This window comes from Bufo gargarizans, chromosome 7 (genome assembly GCF_014858855.1).
Source record: "Bufo gargarizans isolate SCDJY-AF-19 chromosome 7, ASM1485885v1, whole genome shotgun sequence".
Classification (NCBI taxonomy): Eukaryota; Metazoa; Chordata; class Amphibia; order Anura; family Bufonidae; genus Bufo; species Bufo gargarizans.
Window position 1 is genome coordinate 168,561,908 of NC_058086.1, and position 23,820 is coordinate 168,585,727.

The 23,820-nt window shown below is 43.2% G+C and overlaps 1 protein-coding gene across 1 annotated transcript; it reads left to right on the plus strand.

The window, feature by feature from the left end:
* The first annotated feature begins 217 nt into the window (after nt 1-217).
* On the plus strand, nt 218-23,820 carry LOC122943631 (SLIT-ROBO Rho GTPase-activating protein 3). The gene is made up of 17 exons (XM_044301516.1): nt 218-342; nt 1,814-1,876; nt 1,960-2,145; nt 3,514-3,642; nt 7,550-7,771; nt 7,870-7,971; nt 9,739-9,936; nt 14,118-14,202; nt 14,313-14,340; nt 15,122-15,224; nt 19,130-19,190; nt 19,340-19,417; nt 21,208-21,342; nt 21,458-21,563; nt 22,942-23,169; nt 23,253-23,332; nt 23,680-23,820. The coding sequence occupies exons 2-17, from the start codon at nt 1,835-1,837 to the stop codon at nt 23,682-23,684; spliced, it is 1,788 nt and encodes a 595-aa protein (XP_044157451.1). The 5' UTR covers nt 218-342; nt 1,814-1,834; the 3' UTR covers nt 23,685-23,820.

Consider the following 23,820-nt stretch of genomic DNA (forward strand, 5'->3'; position numbering starts at 1 on the left):
AGGCATTTCTACAATGGGCCACCCGTTCCGTTCCGCAAATTGCGGAAGGCACACAGGTGGCTTCCGTTTTTTTGCAGATCCGCGGTTTGCAGACCGCAAAAAACAGAACGGTCGTGTGCATGAGGCCTAAGGGCGACTCGGGAATTTCTACAATTTGAAGACATGCTTGTGATTTTCAGGAAGGACCAGCATCTCCTCTCCCCTGTGAACTGCTGGTACCTGGTTCTGTCCCAGACCCGGCGGGAGAGTAAAGACCACGCCACGCTGAACGACATCTTCCTGAATAATGTCATTGTCAGGCTGCAGCACATCAGCGAGGACGTCATTAGACTCTTCAAGAAGGTAAGGATGAGTGGGACGAGGCGCTGCAATGTCCTCAGGAATGTCTGCCAGCTGCCGGGCCCTCTCCATGGTGGGGGGCGTCCCGGCACACAGGGATCCGCATTGTGACCGTCTCGGGCTGACGTCCGCTCTGTGTTCTGTTCCCCAGTTTTATGCAAATCGTAGTTTAATGGAAATTCTGCAACTTTCGAACTGACTTTTTGTGTTAGAATTCCTCAATATTTGCAAGATTTCTGCTTGCTGTCAGTGAATTGGAAAATACTTTCCATTCAGAGGCTGAAAACCTCTACAGACCTATTATATCTCACAGCTGATGGTTTGTTACAACTGTATCCAGTCTAAACAATTCTGTATAGTTAAAGGGGTTATCCAAACTATAAAACATGCCACCCAATGCCCGGGCACCTCATATAGATTATACTTACCCCGCTCCTCGGCACCCATGTTTTATAGTTTGGATAACCCCTGTAAAGGGGTAGCCTCACCTCACCGCATATTGCTAGGATATGCAACCAACGTCGGATAGATTCAGGTCCCACCTTTGGGACCCATACATATTTCTATGGGTGTTCCAAAAATAGCCGAGCGGCAGTTCCATAGAGGTGAAGAGAGCGCTAGCTCTCCGTTCATTTCTACAAGGCTCGCGCCGCTATTTTCAGAACTCCTATAGAAGTGAATGGAGAGCAGGCTGCGCATGCGCTATTGACTCTCGTTCACTTTGGAGGCCCCGTTCTAGAGATGGGTGCGGGTCCCAGAGGTGGGGATATCCCAGCAATATGCCACCGATGGCTGAGGTGAGACACCCCCTGTAAACACATCAGCAGCACAAACCTCTCTCCTGTCCTGATGGTTCGTTACAATGTATCAGTGCAGGAGGTTGTTCTAATTCCCGGACAGCAGACAGATCTTGGCTTGCAGCTACCGCACTGACCCTATGACGGCGCTCCCTGCCCTGTGCTCTGCTGGTTATTGGGTTTCTTTCAGACGAGGGTGTCCAGTCCGTGCGGGAGCTGCATTTCCGCTTATGGACCTAGCGGACTTGCAGCATCACAATGATTTATATGGATGCGCGACTCTGCTGAACTGTAGTGGTGGCGTTAGGTGACTATAGTTCCGTAGACTCGCGGTCGGTATCGTAAATCATTGTGATGCTGCGAGTCCACTACAGACCAGCAGCGTCTATAACCGGAAATACCGCTCCTGCATGGACCGTGTTTCCCGGACTGAACACCCTCGTCTGACAAGCCTTAAAGGGCCACTTCACATGTATCCCTTATGGACGTGTAGGTACAGTAGGTGCTGACACAAGTGGATGCTGATCCGTCAGTCATCAGTGTCCCTATGATAAAGCTATACCGAGCTCCAGCACAGGAAGTGTTGTCATGGGGGCAGAGGAGTAAAGGGCTGCACTGGGTCCGGTGTCTGCCATAACTGAAGCTTTCTGTACATTCAGAAGACTGTTCTCTTGCAGAGTAAGGACATTGGTCTTCAGATGCACGAGGAGCTGGCCAAGGTGACCAACGAGCTGTACACGGTGAGCGCCCCGAGGAGCCGTCGCACGTTCACGCCTTCCATGTCTGTTCTGTCAGTAACCGTGTGGCGCCTCTTGTCACGCAGGTGATGAAGACGTATCACATGTACCACGCGGAGAGCATCAATGCCGAGAGCAAGCTGAAGGACGCCGAGAAGCAGGAGGAGAAGCAGTTCAGCAAATCTGCAGAGCTCGGGCCCAACGCCCTGCGCCACGAGGACAGACAGCAGAGGCGCAGCTCGGCCAAAAAGATCGAAAAGATGAAGGAGAAGGTGGGAGGGATGATGTATAGTGCACGAGAGGGTTAACAGGCCCACTGCGCGACGTCTGGTGTCACATATATAGTTATTACGGTCATGTCTTAAAGGGATAGTGACTGCCATGGAGCTATTGATGAGGTTCTCGACATACTGTACCTTTAAGTGGCTCATCCAGTTTTTCTAGAAATGCAGCATATTCATTGAATAATCAGATCTTCCCACTTTCAGCTTTTCAGATCTCTGCTTGCTGTCAGTAAATAGACACACCCTTTTGTTTGTGATACGGCAGCATATTATAAGGGCGGGTTGTCTAGATTGGAGACAATAGTCACAAAACTTCAGCGGTGAGATGTACTGGGTCTCTGGATTTAAACAAGCTGCTTCCATCCACTGACAGCAAGCAGAGATCTTGAGAATGATGAGAACAAGAAACACAGACTGTTAGGCCTAGTTCACACGAACGTATGGCTTTTATAATTTTTTGCGGTCCGTTTTTCACGGATCCGTTGTTCCGTTGTGTTTCCGTTTCTGTTCCGTTTTTCTGTTCCGTTTTTCCGTATGGCATATACAGTGTACAGTAATTACATAGAAAAAATTGGGCTGGGCATAACATTTTCAATAGATGGTTCAGCAAAAACGGAACAGATACGGAAGACATACGGATGCATTTCCGTATGTGTTCCGTTTTTTTTGCGGACCCATTGACTTTAAGGGTCCATTCACACGTCCGTAAGTGTTTTGCGGATCTGCAAAACACGGACACCTGCAATGTGCGATCCGCAATTTGCGGACCGCACATCACAGACACTATAATAGAAAATGCCTTTTCTTGTCCGCAATTGCGGACAAGAATAGGACATGTTCTATTTTTTTCAGGAACGAAATTGCGGATCCCGAAAAAACGGATCCCCAAAAAACGGATGTGGATTCAGGAAATGTGGATTTGCATCTGTTCCAGCCCCATTGAAAGTGAATGGGTCCACAAATTGCGGAACGAATGCGGACCCAAATTACGGACGTGTGAATGGACCCTAAGAAAGCTGAAGAATTTTTCATTATACGGTTATTGAAGTTGATTTACATCATTACAAGACTGCCAGGAAGACCTAGCAGAGGGACAGGGTGGGATCCGGTTAGTCGCTTGTTTTCCAGTTAGAATTGGTTCCCTTTGCTCAGTCTTTAGGATTCGTAAGGTTTTGGACCGGGTGTCGGAGTATCGGACTGTTTGGATTATTGGACTTCGGCGATTTCCTGGATTATCTCACACTGTCCTATACTTATTAATAATAATTATAATTTTTATATTTTTTCTTATTTTTAATTTTTTTGCCATTTCTCTTCACTTTCAATTATTTGATGGGTTTTTTCCCCTGATTTTAGAGACAAGCGAAATACTCGGAGAACAAGCTGAAATGCACCAAGGCCAGAAACGAATATCTGCTGAACCTGGCGGCCACCAATGGGTGTATCAGCAAGTACTACATCCACGACGTGTCCGACCTCATCGACGTGAGTGCCCCTTGGAGCGCAGAGACCCCTGCCCTCATATCACTGCCCCGGATATGGCATTCATACAGGGCGTCTAAAAGTAGGATCATTACACCAGCCATAATGCCTGGTAGGGTTGACCCTGCGGACTAAAAACGTACCTTTCTTCCCCAATCTGTTACTGCGTTTCGGAGAAATAAGTGTTTTTTAAAAATATGCAAATTAGGGTTGAAATGCACCAAGAGCAAACCCTATCCACACGAGTGCACTTTGGCTCCTCCGCTCTGCTTCACTGGACACTTCCCCCTCCAGCTGGACCTGTCAATCAAGTGAAGGGTCCAAGGAGGCATAGCGGAATAGCTGAGGTGCACTGAGTGGCTACGGCCCGCCCACAGTGCACTTAATCTCTAATTTGCATATTATTTCCACTTTTCTCTCCTAAATACAGTGGCGTATAGGGGAAATAAAGGGTCAGCCCTACTAGGTATAAGGGCTGGTTTAATAGGGTTGGTCCTGCTGACATATGACAAGGGAATTCTCTCTTTTATGTAAATAACAATGTGTAATGAAAAGTCTTTTATAAAACACGCGTCTTAGTAAATTTGGCGCATTTCAAACTGTCCTAATGTCAGTGGGGTGAAATATCAATGGCTGGGCAGCAGTTTTCTAGCATATAAAAGGTCACAGATTTTGCAGGGCAGCGTTTTATGCAGAAGTCTAAAACTTTTCTTGGTTTTACGCCTCTCTTGCGAGTCGTTTGACATGGGAGGGGCTTAGTGGGAGGGGGCGTGTCCGCTTTTTTCCATTTTTGCTGTGCACAGCGTAAAAAAGGGATTTGCAACTTTTTCATACTTTTTTTTTTTTTTTCCAGAAGCCAAAAAACTGTAGATAAATGCCCCCTGTGTGTTTCAGACCATTCAGAGGCTGACACCTAATCTCACAGCTGAAAGTTTGTTACAATTGTATCCAGTTTAGAGCTCAGGAGCCTGGACTCCAGATTCACTTTGTAGCAAACTGTCGACCACAGAGGATTGTCAGACTGGATAATTCCCATTCACTGACAAGAAGCAGAGCTTCTGAAAATGATGAAGAATTGAAGTACACAGAAAGCTGTTGTAGGATTTTTGTATCCTGCAATCAGGAGATTTTTCTGATCTTTTCCCCCAGTTTTCAGCGCTTCCTTCCCAGGGGCAGCAGATGGCTTTATCTCCTCACTATCAGCTGCCTGATGATGAAGGTCGGCCTCCTCTTCTCTAATTACCTCCTCTATGTGACGAGGGGGCTGCTGTCAGCGCAGGCCAGACCCAGGTGTTCAGCTACCTCCCCTGAGACATGCTTAGGTTATATTTATGTACATACCACAGGCTGTCAGTCCTGACTGCTTGATTTATATTCATTTCAGGAGGGTTACACAGATGTGAACTTGCCTTTGTCCTGTTTTATATGGTATCACTAAAAAAGGCAATTCTGTTGTACCAGTGATATTTAAAGGACAAGTCCAATCACAGTATATATTAACTTCAACTTTTACATTACATGATAAAGACATTTTAACAAATAGGTAACTGATCTTTATATTCTAAATATCACTTTCATTATTTCACAGGGCAGATTATGTATTTCTGCCTCCTATGCCTTCTTGTGAATATAACTACTATAATACTGCTCCTATGTACAAGAATATAACTACTATAATACTGCTCCTATGTACAAGAATATAACTACTATAATACTGCTCCTATGTACAAGAATATAACTACTATAATACTGCTCCTATGTACAAGAATATAACTACTATAATACTGCTCCTATGTACAAGAATATAACTACTATAATACTGCCTCCTATGTACAAGAATATAACTACTATAATACTGCTCCTATGTACAAGAATATAACTACTATAATACTGCCTCCTATGTACAAGAATATAACTACTATAATACTGCTCCTATGTACAAGAATATAACTACTATAATACTGCTCCTATGTACAAGAATATAACTACTATAATACTGCTCCTATGTACAAGAATATAACTACTATAATACTGCCTCCTATGTACAAGAATATAACTACTATAATACTGCTCCTATGTACAAGAATATAACTACTATAATACTGCCTCCTATGTACAAGACTATAACTACTATAATACTGCTCCTATGTACAAGAATATAACTACTATAATACTGCTCCTATGTACAAGAATATAACTACTATAATACTGCTCCTATGTACAAGAATATAACTACTATAATACTGCTCCTATGTACAAGAATATAACTACTATAATACTGTCCCCTATGTACAAGAATATAACTACTATAATACTGCTCCTTATGTACAAGAATATAACTACTATAATACTGCTCCTATGTACAGAATATAACTACTATAATACTGCCTCTTATGTACAAGAATATAACTACTATAATACTGCTCCTATGTACAAGAATATAACTACTATAATACTGCTTCCTATGTACATGAATATAACTACTATAATACTGCCTTCTATGTACAATAATATAACTACTATAATACTGCCTCCTATGTACAATAATATAACTACTATAATACTGCTCCTATGTACAAGAATATAACTACTATAATACTGCCTCCTATGTACAGGAATATAACTACTATAATACTGCCTCCTATGTACAGGAATATAACTACTATAATACTGCTCCTATGTACAAGAATATAACTACTATAATACTGCTCCTATGTACAGGAATATAACTACTATAATACTGCTCCTATGTACAAGAATATAACTACTATAATACTGCTCCTATGTACAAGAATATAACTACTATAATACTGCCTCCTATGTACAAGAATATAACTACTATAATACTGCCTCCTATGTACAGGAATATAACTACTATAATACTGCCTCCTATGTACAAGAATATAACTACTATAATACTGCTCCTATGTACAAGAATATAACTACTATAATACTGCTCCTATGTACAAGAATATAACTACTATAATACTGCTCCTATGTACAAGAATATAACTACTATAATACTGCTCCTATGTACAAGAATATAACTACTATAATACTGCTCCTATGTACAGAATATAACTACTATAATACTGCTCCTATGTACAAGAATATAACTACTATAATACTGCTCCTATGTACAAGAATATAACTACTATAACACTGCTCCTATGTACAAGAATATAACTACTATAATACTGCTCCTATGTACAAGAATATAACTACTATAATACTGCTCCTATGTACAAGAATATAACTACTATAATACTGCTCCTATGTACAAGAATATAACTACTATAATACTGCTCCTATGTACAGGAATATAACTACTATAATACTGCTCCTATGTACAAGAATATAACTACTATAATACTGCTCCTATGTACAAGTATATAACTACTATAATACTGCCTCCTATGTACAGGAATATAACTACTATAATACTGCTCCTATGTACAAGAATATAACTGCTATAATACTGCCTCCTATGTACAGGAATATAACTACTATAATACTGCTCCTATGTACAAGAATATAACGACTATAATACTGCTCCTATGTACAAGAATATAACGACTATAATACTGCTCCTATGTACAAGAATATAACGACTATAATACTGCCTCCTGTCAACAAAAATAGCTAATGACATGTGGGGTGGGATTATTTTAATAATTATGTAATTTTATGGTATGGTATATTGTAGAATATTGTGACTTTGGGTGTGAATCACTTTTCTTTACTGTATTTGTTATGGGACGGTATAAATATTTCACTGTATTCTCTCTTACCAGTTGGCGGTATTTACAGCGCAGCTTGTATCCCAGGCTTCGGTCCTTATAATTACATACTGTATGTCGCTGGACATTCGTATATACATCAGTGTCTATCTTTTCTCTCCTTTCCCCAGTGCTGTGACCTGGGCTTTCATGCCAGTCTTGCCCGCACTTTCCGCACTTACCTCTCCGCTGAGTATAACCTGGAGACATCTCGCCATGAAGGTCTGGATATCATTGAGAACGCGGTGGATAATCTGGACGCTCGCAGCGACAAGCATAAGGTCATGGATTTGTGCAATCAGGTTTTCTGTCCTCCTCTCAAATTTGACTTCCAGCCTCATATGGATGATGAGGTAGGTTGTTCTGCTGCTTTGGCTTAATCTGCAAGATTGTGACGACCCCAGCAGAGGGCTCCGTAACTGGTGAAATAATTGATGATACCGCCATACAGGTGTGCCAGGTGAGCGCTCAGCAGCCGGTACAGATGGAGCTCCTGGTGCGTTACCATCAGCTGCAGTCCCGTCTGATGACACTGAAGATCGAGAACGAGGAGGTAACGTCATCACGTCATATTGTATCAATTCTATAATGTATGGCGCCACAGGACATCCACGTATGTGCGGATTAATCAGGTCCCTCTAAATACTGCAGCCGTCACAAAATGGGCTTGGTCTGGGCTGCATTAGTTTTGAGTATTTTTTTTTTTGTTTTATTACATTTGTAACAAGTGTTTTCCAATGTTTTTGAAGCAATCCATAAAAAAACACACCCAGAGCACGCTGCTTTTAGAAAAAATGCCACCAAAATGCCACAAACCAGACGACAATGTCCGTAGTCTGTCTGATATTCCACTATAGGCGTAAATAAAACATCTTGCTGCAGCATAGAAAAAAAACATAATGCAAAATCTGTCTAAAAATCGCACAATTTGGTGCATCAAGGGTTTGTACATCCCCCCCCCCCCCCCCCCCCCGATATTCTTGACAAAGGGGTGGGGCTTATCCGAGAGGGGTGAAATTTTGGTGGAAAAGGGCGTGGCCTAAATTGCGGAACAATTGTGACTTAAAATTACGTCTGCGAGTAAGGGCTCATGCACACGACTGTATGGGATTTGCAGGACGCAAAACGCGGATCTGCAAAAAAATACGGATGACATCCGTATTGCATGTTTTTTTTTTTTTTTAGTTTTTTGCAGATCCATTGTAACAATGCGTATCCTTATCTATAAAATGGACAAGAATAGGACGTGTTCTGTCTTTCTTGCGGAATGGCCATGCGGACATACGGAAACGGAATGCACATTTCCGTTTTTTGTGAATCCATTCAAGTGAATGGTTACGCATACAGGCCACAAAAAAAACTAAAAAAAACGGAACGGACATGGAAAGAAAAAACGTTTGTGTGCATGAGCCCTAAGTCAAACAGTAGTTGGTATAGAGTCAGAGGTTTTTAGTAGACGGCGGTAGGTTGAGCCCCCGTAGAGCTCGCCCTTCTCCGGCCGGCCGCCCGTTGTTCTCACACTGTAGGAGAACCTCCCTCCTTCCCCAGTTTCCCTGTTAATAGAGTTGGCAGATGAGGTGATTAAACGCTGTTGTGCCCCCGGGCATCCACTATCAATCCCATTCTCCGCTCTGTCACAATTGCACGCTTGTTCTGCATATGAAATTGCAGTAAGTCCTTGACTCGTCCTCGTCTGTCAGGCCCATAATTATTCTGTTCAGCCGCGTCTTGGGTGAAAGCTGGGTGACAACAAGTATGGCTTCATCTAGGGAGTGGCACCGAGCTTTCCCATATATTCTAGTCCTGGACTAGGAAAGATGAGTGACAACCGGTATGGCCACCACTGCAACTTCAGCAGGGATTGTCAGATTAGTTCCTAAACCCCACAGTTGGGGCTCATGCACATGGACGTAATTTCTGTCCGTATCTGATCAGATATTGAACCATACACCTCACTGCTGTCGGCATCAGTAAGTCCAGCCAAAAACAAAAGAACATGTCCTATTCTTGTCCTTTTGGCTGGCCGAAAATAATAGCGGCAGACTCTCATCCGGTCTCCAGGTTTTATGGAACTGCGAATTACGGACTGCACAGAATGGATACAATCATGTGCAGGAGCCTTTATACTGAGATACATCCACTGCTTCAGGACTACTATAGAACTAGGAGATGCAGCCAACCAGTGATGTCTAATGGCCGCCTAATATCCATCATCTAAATTATTCATGCTATAGTATTGCCTTTTTATAGTGGTACATTAGGTAGAGCATCCGCCGTACGTGACCTTATCTGATCCCACCAATGTTAATCTGCCGAGCAGGTGAGGAAGACCCTGGACGCCACCATGCAGACCTTACAGGACATGCTGACAGTGGAGGACTTTGACGTATCCGATGCCTTCCAGCATAGCCGCTCCACCGAGTCCATCAAATCCGTCGCCTCCGAGACTTATATGAGTAAATTGAACATCTCCAAGAGAAGAGCCAACCAGCAGGAGACCGAGAGCTTCTACTTCTCAGTAAGAGACCCTCGTATCACCAGGATCTGAGCTGATTGAGGTCATCTGCACCCAGTGCCATAGCATGGCACCATGTAACAAGACAATTATGTAGAAAAGGCAGTGAGGAGGTAGACGGAATTCAATTTATCCAAGCCTAATGCTGAGCGAACGCCTAGTTACACTGCCCAGATCCTGCGCCTGCACAATGTCATTTATCTCAGCGATAATATCCAGCAGTATAATAGAGGCGTATAATGCAATATATTCCCAAATGTCAGCCACCCAGGATATTCCAATTTAGAAACTAAAATCCACCAGGAAAGATGACATGAAATTTAAAGAGCAGTTCTATGCACAATATTAGGTTCTCTGCTATAATACCGCTCCTATGTATAAGAATATAACTACTATAATACTGCTTCTATGTACAAGAATATAACTACTATAATACTGCCTCCTATGTACAAGAATATAACTACTATAATACTGCCTCCTATGTACAAGAATATAACTACTATAATACTGCCTCCTATGTACAAGAATATAACTGCTATAATACCGCTCCTATGTATAAGAATATAACTACTATAATACCGCTCCTATGTACAAGAATATAACTACTATAATACTGCTCCTACAGACGTGGACAAAATTGTTGGTACCCTTTGGTCAATGAAAGAAAAAGTCACAATGGTCACAGAAATAACTTTAATCTGACAAAAGTAATAATAAATTAAAATTCTATAAATGTTAACCAATGAAAGTCAGACATTGTTTTTCAACCATGCTTCAACAGAATTATGTAAAAAAATAAACTCATGAAACAGGCATGGACAAAAATGATGGTACCCCTAACTTAATATTTTGTTGCGCAACCTTTTGAGGCAATCACTGCAATCAAACGCTTCCTGTAACTGTCAATGAGACATCTGCACCTCTCAGCAGGTATTTTGGCCCACTCCTCATGAGCAAACTGCTCCAGTTGTGTCCGGTTTGAAGGGTGCCTTTTCCAGACTGCATGTTTCAGCTCCTTCCAAAGATGCTCAATAGGATTGAGGTCAGGGCTCATAGAAGGCCACTTTAGAATAGTCCAATTTTTTCCTCTTAGCCATTCTTGGGTGTTTTTAGCGGTGTGTTTTGGGTCATTGTCCTGTTGCAAGACCCATGACCTGCGACTGAGACCAAGCTTTCTGACACTGGCTAGTACATTTCTCTCTAGAATTCCTTGATAGTCTTGAGATTTCATTGTACCCTGCACAGATTCAAGACACCCTGTGCCAGACGCAGCAAAGCAGCCCCAGAACATAACAGAGCCTCCTCCATGTTTCACAGTAGGGACAGTGTTCTTTTCTTGATATGCTTCATTTTTTCGTCTGTGAACATACAGCTGATGTGCCTTGGCAAAAACTTCGATTTTTGTCTCATCTGTCCACAGGACATTCTCCCAGAAGCTTTGTGGCTTGTCAACATGTAGTTTGGCATATTCCAGTCTTGCTTTTTTATGATTCGTTTTCAACAATGGTGTCCTCCTTGGTCGTCTCCCATGTAGTCCACTTTGGCTCAAACAACGACGGATGGTGCGATCTGACACTGATGTTCCTTGAGCATGAAGTTCACCTTGAATCTCTTTAGAAGTCTTTCTAGGCTCTTTTGTTACCATTCGGATTATCCGTCTCTTAGATTTGTCATCAATTTTCCTCCTGCGGCCACGTCCAGGGAGGTTGGCTACAGTCCCATGGATCTTAAACTTATGAATAATATGTGCAACTGTACTCACAGGAACATCTAGTTGCTTGGAGATGGTCTTATAGCCTTTACCTTTAACATGCTTGTCTATAATTTTCTTTCTGATCTCTTGAGACAGCTCTTTCCTTTGCTTCCTCTGGTCCATGTCGAGTGTGGTACACACCATATCACCAAACAACACAGTGATTACCTGGAGCCATATATATAGGCCCAATGGCTGATTACAAGGTTGTAGACACCTGTGATGCTAATTAGTGGACACACCTTGAATTAACATGTCCCTTTGGTCACATTATGTTCTGTGTTTTCTAGGGGTACCATCATTTTTGTCCATGCCTGTTTCATGAGTTTATTTTTTTACATAATTCTGTTGAAGCATGGTTGAAAAACAATGTCTGACTTTCATTGGTTAACATTTATAGAATTTTAATTTATTATTACTTTTGTCAGATTAAAGTTATTTCTGTGACCATTGTGACTTTTTCTTTCATTGACCAAAGGGTACCAACAATTTTGTCCACGTCTGTATGTACAAGAATATAACTACTATAATACTGCCTCCTATGTACAAGAATATAACTACTATAATACTGCCTCCTATTTACAAGAATATAACTACTATAATACTGCTCCTATGTACAAGAATATAACTACTATAATACTGCCTCCTATGTATAAGAATATAACTACTATAATACCGCTCCTATGTATAAGAATATAACTACTATAATACCGCTCCTATGTACAAGAATATAACTACTATAATACTGCTCCTATGTACAAGAATATAACTACTATAATACTGCCTCCTATTTACAAGAATATAACTACTATAATACTGCTCCTATGTACAAGAATATAACTACTATAATACTGCCTCCTATGTACAATAATATACCTACTATAATACTGCCTCCTATGTACAATAATATAACTACTATAATACTGCCTCCTATGTACAATAATATACCTACTATAATACTGCTCCTATGTTCAAGAATATAACTACTATAATACTGCTCCTATGTTCAAGAATATAACAACTATAATACTGCTCCTCTGTACAAGAATAAAACTACTATAATACTGCTCCTATGTACAGGAATTTAACTACTATAATACTGCCTCCTATGTACAAGAATATACCTACTATAATACTGCTCCTATGTTCAAGAATATAACAACTATAATACTGCCTCCTATGTTCAAGAATATAACTGCTATAATACTGCTCCTCTATACAAGAATATAACTACTATAATACTGCTCCTATGTACAAGAATATAACTACTATAATACTGCCTCCTATGTACAATAATATACCTACTATAATACTGCTCCTATGTTCAAGAATATAACTACTATAATACTGCTCCTATGTTCAAGAATATAACTACTATAATACTGCTCCTATGTTCAAGAATATAACAACTATAATACTGCTCCTCTGTACAAGAATAAAACTACTATAATACTGCTCTCTATGTACAGGAATTTAACTACTATAATACTGCCTCCTATGTACAAGAATATAACTACTATAATACTGCTCCTATGTACAGGAATATAACTACTATAATACTGCCTCCTATGCACAAGAATATAACTACTATAATACTGCTCCTATGTACAGGAATATAACTACTGTAATACTGCCTCCTATGTACAAGAATATAACAACTATGATACTGCTCCTCTGTACAAGAATAAAACTACTATAATACTGCTCCTATGTACAGGAATTTAACTACTATAATACTGCCTCCTATGTACAAGAATATAACTACTATAATACTGCCTCCTATGTACAAGAATATAACTACTATAATACTGCTCCTATGCACAAGAATATAACTACTATAATACTGCTCCTATGTACAGGAATATAACTGCTATAATACTGCCTCCTATGTACAGGAATATTACTACTATAATACTGCCTCCTATGTACAAGAATATAACTACTATAATACTGCTCCTATGTACAAGAATATAACTACTATAATACTGCTCCTATGTACAAGAATATAACTACTATAATACTGCTCCTATGTACAGGAATATAACTACTATAATACTGCCTCCTATGTACAAGAATATAACTACTATAATACCGCCTCCTATGTACAAGAATATAACTACTATAATACTGCTCCTATGTACAAGAATATAACTACTATAATACTGCCTCCTATGTACAAGAATATAACTACTATAATACTGCCTCCTATGTACAAGAATATAACTACTATAATACTGCTCCTATGTACAAGAATATAACTACTATAATACTGCTCCTATGTACAAGAATATAACTACTATAATACTGCTCCTATATACAAGAATATAACTACTATAATACTGCTCCTATATACAAGAATATAACTACTATAATACTGCTCCTATGTACAAGAATATAACTACTATATCATTTGTTCTCTTCCATCTTCTAGAAATTTAAGGAGTTTTTGAATGGAAGCAATCTGATCACCAAGCTGCAGGCTAAGCACGATCTCCTGAAACAAGCCCTGGGAGAAGGTAGGTGAGGCTGGGGTCGGTACCTGTGCTCTGTGGTCTCTTACACATATATGACCGTCCTGTATGACTTCTGTTCAGCACATGAATAATATGTTTCTCTCTGTTTTCAGGAGAGAGAGCAAACTATGGAACCACAAGGTGAGCGCTTCATGTATTTCCGAACCTCCAGGGACCCCATACGTCAGTGGGGCCACCTTCCAGCCACAACACTGAACTTTATTATATTATAATTTTATTTCGGATACTTTATTATTTTTCTAATGAAAGGCAATGAAGTTCTTATTAACGCTGTATTTAGGATCGGCAGTGCAGTAGGGATCAGTCATGTCCGGGTCTCCTGTGAAATACATTGCAGTGGTTTTACCCCTGGACATGTTTTAGTCTCCCCTTCATTTTGGGGAAATCCCTGCCTACTATTTTCTTGTCTCCTGTCCCATTTTGTTTTAGCCCTTTCTTCAATGTTGCTATAGCCTCACCTGTTATTTTGTTGTAGCCTCCCCTTCCATTATGTTGTAGCCTCCTCTTCCATTATGTTGTAGCCTCCTCTTCCATTATGTTGTAGCCTCCTCTTCCATTATGTTTTAGCCTTGCCTTCCATAATTTTGTAGCCTCGCCTTCCATAATTTTGTAGCCTCGCCTTCCATTATGTTGTAGCCTCGCCTTCCATTATGTTGTAGCCTCGCCTTCCATTATGTTGTAGCCTCGCCTTCCATTATGTTGTAGCCTCGCTTTCCATTATGTTGTAGCCTCGCCTTCCATTATGTTGTAGCCTCGCCTTCCATTATGTTGTAGCCTCGCCTTCCATTATGTTGTAGCCTCGCCTTCCATTATGTTGTAGCCTCGCCTTCCATTTTGTTGTAGCCATGCTTTGTACAGAATTTACCACATATATATTGATAAATTATTCCATTTCCCTCAGGCCCCCGACTCTCCCCCCCAAACCTCAGAAAATGAGGAAGCCCCGACCTCGCTCCCTGTATAGCCACCTGCTCTTTAATGGGAATATGGAGCAGTTCATCCAGGTACTGGTGGTCGCTGTGTGGGGTCTGAGTCTGCTGCTCTGCCTGTGACTCTCTCAGCACGGCTTCCTCCTCACCTATGGCTCTCTGCACTAATCTCAGCCTCTGTGCCTCCTCTCTGACGCTGTCCTAGAAGTCTCTGCTTTTCAGGACAAGGGGTATTAATGATAAAGGCATCAGTGACGTCCTTAAACAATCGGCGTCCTTGTACCTCTGCAGACATCTCTCAGAATCTGCATGTTACACGTGCTACATAAATCAATGAATCTTGGCAAACCCCTGTGGGTTGTAGCCGTAAGGTCCCACATTGGATGTCACCCAGCTTTCCTAGAGCACAGAACAGCAAATCTGCCCCGTTATGTAATATAGTGGGTGTGGAGGACTAGGAAAAGCCGAGGACAGCTGGGTGACCAGAAACAGTGGAGATCCTACGGCTTGAATTGAGTTGGATCCAGTGCACAGTTGGGTGACATCTTCTGCTCTGGATCTCGCCGAAAATCCGTGGCAAATCCACTCCAAAATGTTCCCGTGATTTTTGCTGTGGATTGTGCTGTGCATTCACCAAAGATACACTGGGCGTGGACACGACGTGGATTAGATTTGAAGAACCTTGTACTGTAATCTACTGCAGATTTCACCTCCGCAGTAAACGCGCCAGATCCGAATTCACCCTCATGCTGCAAGCCACGCGCAACAATGGCTCTGTCACGTGTGGCCTGCTCCCATTGTCACACTGTGATGCCAGGCTCCATCCACGGTTGCTTGGTGTCATTTCTTATTTCCGGTAATACCGCTCACAGCGCGGCGCTCAGATCATATCAGCGCAGGAGCTGTCGGATGAATGCTCAGCAGGAGAAGGGGACAGAGGCCTGAAAATCAAATGATAAGACCTTCAGACGAAGTGACGTCTTCAGCAAATATATTCTCACATTATTATTACTTCCCACAGAACCTGTTATAGGGTTATAATTAAACAGTCGGGACTCCAGACTGATACATTGTAACAAACTATCAGGACAGGAGAGAGAGATTTAGAATGGATACATTGTGACAGCTTCTTGATGGGAACATTCTTGTTTACAACCAAAGGCTGAAAATCTGCTACAATTGTATCCAGTGCAGACAAGGCCTCTTTCACACTTGCGTTGTCCGGATCCGGCGTGTACTCCGCTTGCCGGAATTACACGCCGGATCCGGAAAAACGCAAGTGTACTGAAAGCATTTGAAGACGGATCCGTCTTCAAAATGCTTTCAGTGTTACTATGGCAGCCAGGACGCTATTAAAGTCCTGGTTGCCATAGTAGGAGCGGGGAGCGGGGGAGCAGCATACTTACCATCCGTGCGGCTCCCGGGGCGCTCCAGAATGACGTCAGAGCGCCCCATGCGCATGGATCATGTGATCCATGCGATCACGTCATCCATGCGCTTGGGGCGCCCTGACGTCACTCTGGAGCGCCCCGGGAGCCGCACGGATGGTAAGTATGCTGCTCCCCGCTCCCCACTACACTTTACCATGGCTGCCAGGACTTTAGCGTCCCGACAGCCATGGTAACCATTGAGAAAAAGCTAAACGTCGCATCCGGCAATGCGCCGAAACGACGTTTAGCTTAAGGCCGGATCCGGATCAATGCCTTTCAATGGGCATTCATTCCGGATCCGGCCTTGCGGCAAGTGTTCCGGATTTTTGGCCGGAGCAAAAAGCGCAGCATGCTGCGCTATTTGCTGCGGCCAAAAAACGTTCCGTTCCGGAACGGAAGACATCCTGATGCATCCTGAAGGACGGACTGTCCATTCAGAATGCATTAGGATAATCCTGATCAGTATTCTTCCGGCATAGAGCCCCGACGACGGAACTCTATGCCGGAAGACTATAACGCAGGTGTGAAAGGGCCCTGAGCTAAACAACCGACCCCAGACTGACGCGTTCTGCCTGCCCTGATACATTGTAACAAACTAGGGAGAGAGATTTGTGCTGCTGATGTATTTAACAGAGGATGTCTACGGATGGAGATAACTGTGACAAACCCTCAGCTGTGAGAAGTGTAAGGTATTAAGCAGAGGGGGTTGCGCCAGGACTTCATTTTAGGGTACTGTGCTCCTGTTTCAGTGTGCAGCAGCTGTTGCCACCACTAGGAGGCAGCAGTGCAGTCAGACGTCCCTGACCTACATTCTGCTGGATGCTCCCCTCTCGCATGCTGTTTTTCATGCTGCCCACGTCTGGCGCGGTCTCGCAGGAGGATCCGCACCCCCAGCCAGGCCCGAACAGCATCCTAAGCTGTTAAAAATAACCACTATTAAGTGAATGAGCAGATCGAGATCTCCGTTGGCAACACAACATTTTGGCCTTTTTCTCTTTTTTGTTTTTGTGGCTGGTTTATTTGCTGCCGTATTACGTACATGAAAATCAAAAAGAGAATTTGTGCCATAAATCTAAAATGATACCCCGGTCAGATGACTAATGCTGTATTGATTACTATCCAGTTATACATGTCACGTGTGGGAAGAGGGAGGTCAGAGACCGAGAGGTAAAAAGTGAGAGGAGCAGGGTTCCAGCTGCACAGAGTATTTCAGGAGAGGAGGGTGCTGTTTTTTTGTGGGAGCGTTGACCTATTCACTCATGTAATGATGAGAAGGGGAGCAGGGTCATGATGTGAAGGAGGGAATGGAGACAATTGGGAGATCTGAAATTTACTAGATAGACTGAACAGGGTCCACAGCAGCACAGAGCATTTCAGGAGAGGAGTGTGCTGATCTAGTGGAGGTCTACAGACTGAGAGTTACATAGTGGAAGGAGCAGGGTCCCCAACAGCACAGAGGATTTCAGGAGAGGCGCATGCAGATCTTGTGGGAGGCCACAAAAAAGCCCGCATAGAAGAACAAGCAGGCTTCCCAGGCACAGAGTGTTTCAGGAGAGATGTGTACTCGACCACCCTGTGTATATTTTCTGTGCTGCCGCTGTGTTCGTACGGGACGCAGGTCGGCACTTCTCATGTGGGGGGGGGGGGGGGGTGGTGACCCCTGCATCCTTCTTTTGCTCTGACTGCTGACTTTTCCTTCTCCTTTCTTTGTCTCTGTCGCTGCTGAATTTGCTGTGTGTTTGTGTTTGTTGCTCTCATCAGAGGACGGAGGAATACTCGCGCCAGGACCCAGGTACTAAAGTGTTACTCTGCAATCACCTGTGACATGAGGTGACGACTAGAACCTACTGACGAGTGGAGACCGCCTGTGACCTGTAATACTGTAGACTGGACAGTTGGCCACACACACACATGAAGGGGAGATAAGCGGCTACAAGACACCTCGGATGCCGCTTATCTCCAGAGGAGACAATAGTATCGGACGGGAGAAATCCCTACAGTCTGAGCTGCGCTTCCCTCTGTCATGCCACACTTTGACTTCTCTTTTTGTGTGATTAGCAGAGTATGACGATATGAGGAGGGCGGGAGGGAGACACAAATGAATTACACAGTGGAAGGGTGCCCAGCAGCACAGAGTATTTCAGCTGATCTTTGTCCTGATTTTGTGGGAGGTCACTCGCTGAGAAGGAGCATGGTCTACCCAGAAGCACAGAGTATTTCAGCTGATCGTTGTCCTGATTTTGTGGGAGGTCACGCACTGAGAAGGAGCATGGTCTACCCAGCAGCACAGAGTATTTCAGTTGAGGGGTATATTGATGTTATGGGAGGTCACAGACAAAGAAGTAATATGGTTTGCCCAGCAGCACAGAGGATTTCAGAGCAGTGACATGTCCACTAATGATGTAATACAGGACACAGCTAAATGAAGGGTAGACGTAATAGGGACTGATTAGGATGGACCGACCCCCGAGTCAGCGCTTCCTGCAGGTAGATGCCGCGAGGCTGTGAGTACGGTGCACTTACCACCTGGGTGTATTATCTCGGTTGCAGGATTCGGGTCAGGCCATCCCGCTGGTGGTTGAGAGCTGCATCCGATACATCAACCTATATGGTGAGTCTGGTATCTCTTCTTCCGTGCCATGTAACAGGGATGTGAGCGGTAAGGGACGTGTAAGGGGTTCACATACTTTTCTTGCACAAGGGTTGACCTCTGTCTGTGATATATCAGATAATTAAGGTGAGACCGTCTGCTCTGCGCAGGTCTCCAGCAGCAAGGAATATTCCGAGTTCCCGGATCTCAAGTTGAAGTGAATGATATCAAGAATTCTTTTGAAAGAGGTGAGTGACGCTGCGGAGAATAAAGCTGCGCCGACCCTGGACCATGTGTAACGAAATATCCAACCAGAATCTTGTAAGTTGTCAGGATCAAGGAGTTTAAAGGGGCATTCCTTCCTTGGCGAGTTGGACAGAGAAATAAGAAACTGAACAGCAGGTGGCGCCAAACAGATACATTTTAGTGAATAACTCCGTGGCTAGGCCAAATTTTTAATTACATGCAATTACAGTAAGGATAACGTATGTGACATGGGGAGTGATAGACAGTTCACGGAGGATTACCGCACACCTGCACAATGCACAGATTATACATTTTCACTGCTAAGAAAGCCGGTGGGCAATCGCTGAATGCACGCTGCGCGGGAAAGGAGCAAACTCCAGTTTCAGCATATACAAAATGCCAGCAGCCGTGTCTTTGAAGATATGATTTATTCCAATATTGGTTATTGTGTCCTACACCCAGGACGCGTTTCGGCAAGCATGCCTTTATCAACAGGTCAATCCTCATACAAATGATTAAATGTACCACCTCTCATGACGTCAGACGCCCAGAACGGGCGGTGATCCGCAAGTGGTCATCAAATAAACAATAAAAACAGAAAGAGATATCACAATCCAACAAATATTGCAACATAAAGGATAAACAGCTTGAAGATCCTTTGATGGAGAGTCGATGTCTAAAGCAGTGTTTCCCAACCAGTGTGCCTCCAGCTGTTACAAAACTACAACTCCCAGCATGCCCGCACAGCCAAAGGCTGTCTGGGCATGCTGGGAGTTGTAGTTTTGCAACAGCTGGAGGCACACTGGTTGGGAAACATTGGTCTAAAGCAGGCATGCTCAACCTGCGGCCCTCCAGCTGTTGCAAAACTACAACTCCCATCATTCCCGGACAGCCTACAGCTATCAGCCTACAGAAGGGCATGGTGGGAGTTGTAGTTTTACAACAGCTGGAGGGCCGCAGGTTGAGCATCCCTGGTCTAAAGCAATACAATAGAATCAAAAAGTCAAGCACTTGAAATATGCACAATGTCACAGTCCCTATTAAGACCCCTGGGATGTAATGTGTCCAGTGCGTGGATCCAGGAGGCCTCCCCACCTCGTCAAAGTTTCTTGATGTCTCCTCCTCTTCTTGGTCTTTTAATTTGTTCCAGGACCTGGAACCTTAATTGGGCAATAGTATGTTTACATTTATCAAAATGATGTGGAATGGGTAACATCACATTTTTCGTCCTTATGGTGGATTTATGACTCCCCATGTCACATACGTTACTTTGTATATGCTATACATTTTTACTGTCTAGTTATATTAGACATTTTGTCAGAATTTTTAGCATGTTCCACAATTAATAATAATATTCTTGTTTACATTCCGAAGACAAGCAGCTCCCACATCTGAGGTTTTGTTACAGTGTGTCAGCCTCTTTGGTTTAAATTGCAGGAACAGATCTCTCCTGGCTTCAGGCTGATAGCTTTTACCTACACTGACACACTGTAACAAACAGATATGTTAAAGAATGACCAGATCAGGAAGTGCCCTTATGATCTGGATGGTTAAAAAGTTTATTTTTCCTTCACTGACATCAAGCAGAGATCTTGGAAATAGTGAGAAAATGACCCCCAAAATGTATTAGAAAGTTGTAGAACTTTTCATTGGACTTTTGTACATCTGTTACTGTAGCGGTCGTTCAGAGAGTGGGCAGAGGGACAATCGCACGTAGTGGGGGGACGCGATGTGTGAACAAACCCTAAAGTTTAAAGCTACGGTAGCTCAGCGCAGTCTTCTCTTTGTTCAGGAGAGGACCCCCTGGTGGAGGATCACAGCGAGCGGGACATCAACTCCGTGGCGGGGGTCCTGAAGCTGTATTTCCGGGGTCTGGAGAATCCGCTTCTCCCCAAGGACGGGTTTCAGGACTTGATGTCCACAATCAGTGAGTATCGCTGGGGCCACGTATCCGTCCAGTGCAGCCTGTAGGTCATATCATGTATGGGGCAGAAGTGCGAGGAATCCCCTGTGATGTCACTTTTTTTCTCTTTTAATTTCAGAGATAGAGAACGTGTCAGAGCGGGTCCATCACATCCGTCAGATCGTCATCACACTGCCCCGAGCCGTCCTCGTGGTCATGAGATATCTCTTTGCCTTCCTCAACCAGTGAGTCATTAGCAGAAGTTGGAATCCTATGGAAAGAGGGAGGGGGGGGGGGGGGAGTAAGGGATGCAGAAGTATTTTAGTATTTATTTTATGCACTTATATAGCGGTGACATATTCCGCAGCGCTGTACAGACGTTAGCATCACTCTGTCTCCAATGGGGCTCACAGTCTAAGGTCCCTATTAGGATGTCTTTGGAGTGTCTAGGGCCCCTGCACTGAACTGTAGCAGACAGAAATGGGCCCCAAATACTTTGGGAGCCCATAGTAAACCTAGTCACATAAGGAAGGAGCCGCCTACTAACATATGTATATATTTCATATATATTTTGAAAATCTTGGCAATAATTTGACAGCAGTATGTAAATACATCCTTAGGCTACATTCACACGACCATAGTGTTTTGCGGCTCCACAATACACGGATACCGACCCGTGTGTGTTCTGCAATTTGCGGACCACACTTGGCCGCCACTATCATAGAAAATGCCTATTCTTGTCTGCAATTGCAGACAAGAATAGGACATTTGCGGGGCCGCGGAACAGAACTACTGTGTGCTGTCCACACCTTTTGCGGCCCCATTGAAATGATCTGGTCCGCACCCGTTCCGCAAAATTGCAGAATGGATGCAGGCTCATTCATACGGTTGTGCACCTGCAGTTTTTTCCCCCCAAATGAATTGGGGATGAGCGAATAGACTTCGTTTAGTGCTCCGTACTGTATTAGAATGTATTGGCTCCGATGAGCTGAAGTTATTATGTGCAGATTTGCGAGACTTTGCAAAGTAATAACTTCGGCTCATCGGAGCCAATACATTCTAATACTGTACGGAGCGCTCGCTCCGTACAGTATTGAAACAAAGTTTTATGCGAATCGACTTTGGATGTTTCATCAGACGTCTGTTCGCTCATCCCTAATTGTAATACATATCATATCCTGTGGTTGTACAGGGGGCAGTAATGATTCGGTAGGTAGTGCCACCTGCTGGCCGAAGTAATTTGTCTGAATTTAAATGGGATTTCTAGTCTTGTAGTATTATATACTTTGAGTTCCATTTCTTCACTATTATCACGAACTCTGTTTGCTGTTAGTGAAATATAAAAATATTCCATACATTTTTTTTTATACATTTTGTATATCCAGAGATTGTTTGCTAAACACAGCAGTATTTGTTACATTGTATCCATACAAATACAATGTATCAGTCTGAAGTCCAGGCTGTTCAGAGCATTGTCTAGACTGGATACAACTGTAGCAAAACCTCTTTTCATGACATATAGGCTTTTACTATCTGGGTGTGTGTGTGGGGGGAGGGGGGGGGGTAGTTCTGTATATTGGTTTGTGCTTTTGATAACTGGTTTTGCACTGTCATTTGCTCCAGTTTATCCCAGTACAGCGATGAGAACATGATGGACCCTTACAACCTGGCGATCTGCTTTGGCCCCACGTTAATGCCAATCCCTGATGGACAAGACCCGGTGTCCTGCCAGGCGCACGTCAATGAGGTCATCAAGATGATCATCATTAACCATGAACTGATCTTCCCCTCTCAACGTGAACTGGAGGGGCCAGTGTACGAAAAGTGCATGACGGGGGGCGAGGAGTACTGGTAAGCGCTGCCACATTGATTATATGTCAGCCATTATAGTGCTGAGTGCATGCCGCAATACTGACTGTACTGTCTCCATATAGTGACAGTCCTCACAGTGAGCCGGGTGCCATAGATGAGACTGACCATGATAACGGCACAGAACCCCACACCAGTGATGAAGGTAAGCGAAAAATATCCCCAAACTGCTACTATTTTACTAGAAAGTTCTAGGACTCGACTCCAATACTGATCATTTTCTGTTAGTTGTTAGGAACTTTCTGGATACAAGTGTAACAAACTTTCAGTTGTGGTAGGTCTCTGGATGTTAACAAGAATGGTCTCATTTACTGACAGGAAGCAGAGGTCTTGATGGTGATGAATTACCAGTCTATAAGAAGTTTGGCTGGATAGAGTAATGTCTCCATCTAGTGGCTGACGCGTAGAACTGAGCTTGAGCTCAATTACATGGTTTACATGCTGTGAAGGTGTCTAAAACCTAGATGCTTTTTAAATTATGTCTTCCTAGAGGTTGAGCAGATTGAAGCCATTGCTAAATTTGACTACATGGGTCGTACACCTCGAGAGTTGTCCTTCAAGAAAGGGGCATCCCTGCTGTTGTACCACCGAGCGTCGGAGGACTGGTGGGAGGGTCGTCACAATGGAGTGGAT